A 6,337-nucleotide genomic window follows, 5' to 3' on the forward strand; every position below is an offset into this window, starting at 1 on the left:
AATTAACCTGTTTTTTGTTTCCTCTCCACCAACGATAATAAGCCTTAAAAAAACAATATGGATCATTTTTACCTGTACTATTTTACTTTATTATTTTTTTATTAAAAAAAAATGTTCGGAATTTAGTTGACAAATGTAGAGCAATTATTATTATTATTGGAGAAGCTGGTCTTAACTACCAAAAAACCACAAGAATTTTTAATCACCGATTTCCTGACCATCAAATTGATATGACATTATTTTAGATCCATTATTTCTAATTTTTTAAACTGGCAGCAAACAAAAAACCGATCTGGTAGAAAATCCACTACAGAAGACATAAGTTGTTTTAGTATACCACTTTTCTAAACTCTACCAATCAATAAGACATTTTAAAAGAAATTATAAATAAAAAATATCAAAAAGAAGCTTCTACTAGATGGAACTATAAAATTCTCACAGTTATAGGCAATGCATTTTGACATATCATGGGCTAGCACTGGTAGTAGATCTAATAATTTTATCCAAGAAAGAAGCTACTTACCATGAAGCTGTTGCCAGTAATTTTGAATCAGGACTAAATTGACAATAGGATATGGGTCTGACATCTCCAACTTGACTGCAATAGATAGACATGGCATGAATCTTTTTCTGCAACTCTTGTGTTCTGGCTGTTTTTGTTGCAGCTGGCAACTCACCCATTCTTCTTGCTTCTTCAAGCCGTTCTTTAGCCCTTGGTAGGGAATAATGAGCTATCCATAATCTGGCAACTCTTAGTGAATCTGGACCTTCATGGTACCAAGTTGTTTCTTGATCTTTTTCATGCTGTTTTCTTTCTTCTTCTGCCTCTCTTCTTATTACTGCATCCTCTCCTATTCTGTAAAGTTTATTTATCCATTTATTTAATGGAACATTTCATTTACAATATTATAATTGACAATAAAAATAAACAATTGAAATGCAACTAAGATAAAGCAAAATCTTAAAAAGTATGAAAAAAATCGGTTGCCTGTAAAGTCGGTTTTACGGGCGAAGATTTTACGTGACAACGTCTTTTTCTCGGTAGAATATTTATTGATATGAATATTATTAAATTGCACAATAGGAACAAGGAATTGAATGAAAATAAGAATTGCACAAATTTTAACTATAGAAATATATTTTGTTTACTAAAACATTGTACATGTAAACTTAAACTTAACTAATTTCTATTTGAGTGATTTTGTTGAGGATAGGACGATGATAGGAGAAATAGCATCGCACCAGCGGACCGATCATGTTTGAGTGGGAGAGAGACACAAGGCATTCGCCGGTCCGGCGGGCCTCTCTCTCGTTCGGTGACTCATCGTAACCGACGTGAGCGGGCGTTACACTTTTTCATGAGTGACTCCGAGCCACAACCTAATTTAAGACGTTGTCATGTCAAAAATGAAATAATACAAGCTTTGATCTATCATAACTGTATGACTATTTTTCTAACTTGGCCATAAGACATAAATTGAGTTCAGATTCAAATTCTCATTACAAACTAAAGGCATTCAAAAAATTGTTTTTTACAAACAATATGTATTATTGTGAAAAGAAATATGTGATACATAATAATTCATGTAACCTTCTGGCTTAGGTCTAGTATTAGGGTTTTAAGGCCATACAAGCACCCCTAACATGTCTTAAAAACCACATACATTAGCTGAGACCTACGAGATTACATGTCCACCAAAGCATCAGTTAGACTAGAAATTGAAAAAAAAATTTATGTCAGTGCCAGGAATCTAACCTGGGCTCTCTAAATTGTTAAGCCAGTAACATAGCTGCTGAGCTATGGCTGCTACTTATAAAATATATAAAGTTAATAAGTTCAAGAAGTTTTTTACAATCAACTTTCCATTAAAAATTATATATGAGTAGAAAGAGTTGGTTTTTACAGCTCTCAGAACATTGCATATTCAGATGATTCAGTACCAACATTTTGTTACAAAATTGAGAATGCTATTTAAGTAGTTATTACAAAAATAAAATATGTAACATTTTGCCATTTAAATTAAAGGGCAGCAGATTATACAGTGTAAACATACACAATCCATATTTAACTATAAGATGAAATAGTAACAAATAAAGAGATAAATTATAATTCTTAACTACAGCACACAAAATATTTAAAGCCATGATTCATGAAATGTGTTCCCTGAAGTACTACTGAGGATCCATGAATATGAACTCAGTTCTTTAAGTTGTTCAACTTCTTTTAAAAATATACAGTTGTACTCATATACAAAGTCCAGTAGATAAACTCAATGTAAAAAAGTTATCATAACGTATTTATTGAAGTTAGGTAAGGTTAAGACAGTGTAACATATATAATACCACTTAATGAAGCTATGTAGATTGTATTGCAATAACAAGCTATGAGTTTTGTTATTTATTTGTCTACATATCATTACATTACATTTATAAAGTAGAAATAAAGAGTTTTGTATAAACTTTTTAATATCATTTATGAGTCCAAACAGGAAGGAATACATGAAAATTGATGATAATAGTCTTAACAGACCAAGAAAACCAATTATTATCAAATTCTATAGCACTTGGTTTTGCTAAGAGTGAGGAGTGTTTTACCCTTTCAAATGGTTTTAAGAAATCTATGTAAATGCAATCCATTTATTCATTTTACAAATAATTCAACAGGTAATTCTGATAGACCAGCTATTTGACACAGTGCTTCTATCAGTGTAAAAACCATGTTGCTCAGTAATAATGAAATTCTTATATAAATGAACCAATATTTGTGTTAAAGTATGTATCTGTTTGAGATTTCATAACACTAGAAATTTTATAAACATCAAAAAAGGGTGCCTCTAATTGAGATACTATCTTAACTCCACTTAAAAGTGTTAAAACTCTTGTGAATGTCATTGAGACAGGATTTTTGATGTAATAAAAGTTGTGTCCATTGTATAACTTTGTTATATGTTAAATAGCAATAAGCAAATACTCCCTTTAAGTGATTATATATATATATATATATATATATATATATATATATATATATATATATATATATATATATATATATATATACATATAGAAAATTGTTAATTTTTCTACCTGCTCAGTATATCTCTAAGTCGTGAGCGTCTATCAGCTGGACCTTCTCCAAATAAACAAATTGCTTCACCCAATTGTCTTAAGTTTCTTTTAACTTCAGCATCATCTGTAGACACATTAATTGATCTAGCCTTCCTTCTTCTTTCAAATTCTTCAATTAAAGCTTGTTTATCTCTGGACATAGCATCTTCCAGTTCCATATACTCTTTAAAAAATATATTAAATATTACACAACATGCAACTTTTAGGTTCACTATTATTTGAAAATTACTTAACACTTACCGGAAGGCTCCTGTACAGGTGAAGCGGCTGCTGGAGCCGATTTTTCCTCATTACTATCTTCGCTTTGTGCTTCAAGTCTAGCTTTCTCAGAATCTTCCAAAGACCCATAATGAATTGTTTTGATCTTTTTCACGTACTGAACTTCTTCATCGTCGGACATAATGTGTAAATATAAATCTAAAACCAGACTAAAACTTTGTTTTTATTTGTTTATATCTTAGGTTATGTTAGAACATAACCCTATTTTAAAAATAGGAATGTTGGAATGGAATTGATGTTTTATGTTTTGACGTGATGCATAAAATCATAAAACTAATCTTGTGCAAATAATCATAGACGTAACTTAAAAGCAATCCAAAGGAAATTTAATAATACCTTTATAAAAACAAGACGAAAACAAGTAAAAAATATTTTGCTTTAATATAAAATGAATTTCACCTCTTATTGAAAACGTATTTCATCAATTCTTACTTTTCATGTATCAATACCAAGATAGTTAGTGAAAAGCCGCCTCCTGGAAATATTTTCTTGTGTTATTAAAACAGTTCTAAGTCAAACAGTAATTATTAATCTTTTCTAAAATTAAACAACATTTGATATCTAAACATAACAAACCAATACTAACTTCTTAGTTCCGCTATGTTTTTATTAAAGCCAGTCTTGCAACTATAAACTAAGTTTTCGTCAGATCGTTCTTTCTTATTTGATATGATATGGTCTCTGGCGAGACCAGATAACAGGAGAGTGGAGACAAAGACATAACCAGGAACTCCAAGCACCCTATGGAGAAGAAAATAGTACGATATATTAAGGCAAATCGGATTAGATGGGCAGCAAATACCTAAATGTTCGATGCAATAAAATATAATGATAAAATATATTTAAAATTTTTATTTCACATAGATATCGCTTTGACAATTGAAAACTGCTCGGTCAAAAAATAATTCGCTTCACTGAATGACCTATACCACTTTAAATTACTTATAAAAACAAATGACATTATAAATTTAATTATTTATATTGTTCCGCTTCAAAACTTTGTAGCTGTGTAATATTATTCTCGCATTTTAATAAACCGACCACCTTCCAATTTCTTTCAATTCTAAAATTGACTCGGACACTCTCTTGTCAACTCGCTAGCTAACTTCTCCCTAGGATCAGCTTTAAAAACGAATCGTGATCTCACGTCCTAACCAAATTCCTATTTCCTCTTGCATACTAAATTCTAGCCTATGCTTCTCCCGATGCAATTATAATTTATTGGTACTTATATATATATATATATATATATATATATATATATATATATATATATATATATATATATATATATATTAAAAAAATGCTTCGAATTTCGAGTGCCGGAAGAATTGGGGAGATTAGCAACAAAGTGGTCCATCTAGCGTCCTATTTACAAGGATATAGTCCATAATTTCTAATATTATATTATTTATCTATAGATATAGTCGGTTCGCTATTCCCAGTCCGAACTGTCTAGTGGATTTAGTAATTATTTTTTTGCGAAGTTAGTTACTTTTTGACAGACTAGAAATGGCTGGAAATTACTATACAACCAAACACACGTACTCATAGCCAATAATAGTAAACAAACTAAATAGTAAATAAAATGGAACTTTATGAATTACTGACAATCAATGTTTATAATACTACAACTATTTATAATAATTCTTCTTTTTTCAATGAAAGAAGTCTATAATAAAAGTTTATTTAAGCTGTTAATAACTGCAAGCTGGGAACTTTTGTGTTGTAGGTTTCCAGCTATGAATCTGACAAAATATGCCCGAGCACAGCCACCTAAAGTTATTTTAGGTGACTGTGGTGTGGCCCGAGTTAAGCGAATGGACCTTATATTATGCAGAGTATATACTCCCCAGAGTATATTGGGTATGTATTGTGATATTATGAGAATATTATTGTTCTTAGAAAGAGAGAGAGAGAGAGAGAGAGAGAGAGACTCATGATTCAAGAAAAACTGGAGAGAAAGAGAAATGGCTAACTGGATGAAATGGTACAAGAATCTTATATACTAAAAGGCTAAGCCCTTTTCTTGTGCGCAATACTCCTCCTAAACGGTGATAGATAGGAGAATAATTTTTTCGAATAATTAAACAGATTGTTGAGTAGATTCCCTCTAAGGTTTAAAATTTAAAAAACTCGAACCGGTTTAAAAATGGCGGTCATAAAATGAATTTTTCCTATAGTAAAGTATAGGAATTCAATATTATACACAATGCAACAACGCGTCAATTCTCGAATGCTGGAATGCTCCAACAAGTGTTTCCACTTAAGGAATAACGATAATGACCACTCAAAATTCGGGATCCTCCTGTCTCCGATTTTATTTTATGGGGTCTGTTTTACACTATCTGATGAGTTGGTATTTTTTTATTTTTATGTTTAGTTAGAAAGTATTCTGTTTCCAACAAGCGCAGCGTGTGTGAGGTGTTGTGATTGATATTTAGAGATTTAGACTACGTTTTGAGTTTAATACTTGAAGAATTAAATAATGAGGTAAGCATTACTTTGTTTTTAATTTATTAGTTAGAAATATATTATTAATTTTGTTGGGAATAAGTTACAATTTTACTTTAAATTAGGTTTATTTTAAATAAATAAATAAATAAATAATAAACTTATTATAAAGTAAAATTGTGGCGTATTCTCAAAAAAGTGGAACAGTAGGCGGTAGTGTAGACTAGCGCGGAGCATCATACTGTTTTCTGTATTTTTTAAATTTAAATAATATTTAAATATAAATTTGAAAGAAAAGTATTGAGGACCATATATAGTGGAGTAAATGAACAGGGTCTGTGGAGAAGGCGATATAACTTTGAACTCTATAGACTTTTTGGGGATGCAGATATTGTGAAGGCCGTCAAAATAAACCGCCTAAGGTGGGTGGGCCACGTTATGCGGATGGATGAGAGTGATCCCACTAAAATAACTATGC

At 30.7% G+C, this 6,337-nt stretch overlaps 1 protein-coding gene across 1 annotated transcript in view; it reads right to left on the reverse strand.

The window, feature by feature from the left end:
• U4-U6-60K (U4-U6 small nuclear riboprotein factor 60K) overlaps positions 1 to 3,626 on the reverse strand; it is a 10,210-nt gene extending 6,584 nt beyond the window's left edge. Inside the window, exons 1-3 of the mRNA XM_072530876.1 lie at positions 3,367 to 3,626; positions 3,085 to 3,289; positions 524 to 856 (exon numbers count right to left, since the gene is read on the reverse strand). Coding sequence (XP_072386977.1) covers positions 524 to 856; positions 3,085 to 3,289; positions 3,367 to 3,526 — 698 coding nt within the window. The 5' untranslated portion in view covers positions 3,527 to 3,626. The remainder of the gene's footprint in view (positions 1 to 523; positions 857 to 3,084; positions 3,290 to 3,366) is intronic.
• Positions 3,627 to 6,337: the final 2,711 nt, after the last annotated feature.

The sequence above is a fragment of the Diabrotica undecimpunctata genome, chromosome 1 (assembly GCF_040954645.1).
Source record: "Diabrotica undecimpunctata isolate CICGRU chromosome 1, icDiaUnde3, whole genome shotgun sequence".
Taxonomy (NCBI): domain Eukaryota; kingdom Metazoa; phylum Arthropoda; class Insecta; order Coleoptera; family Chrysomelidae; genus Diabrotica; species Diabrotica undecimpunctata.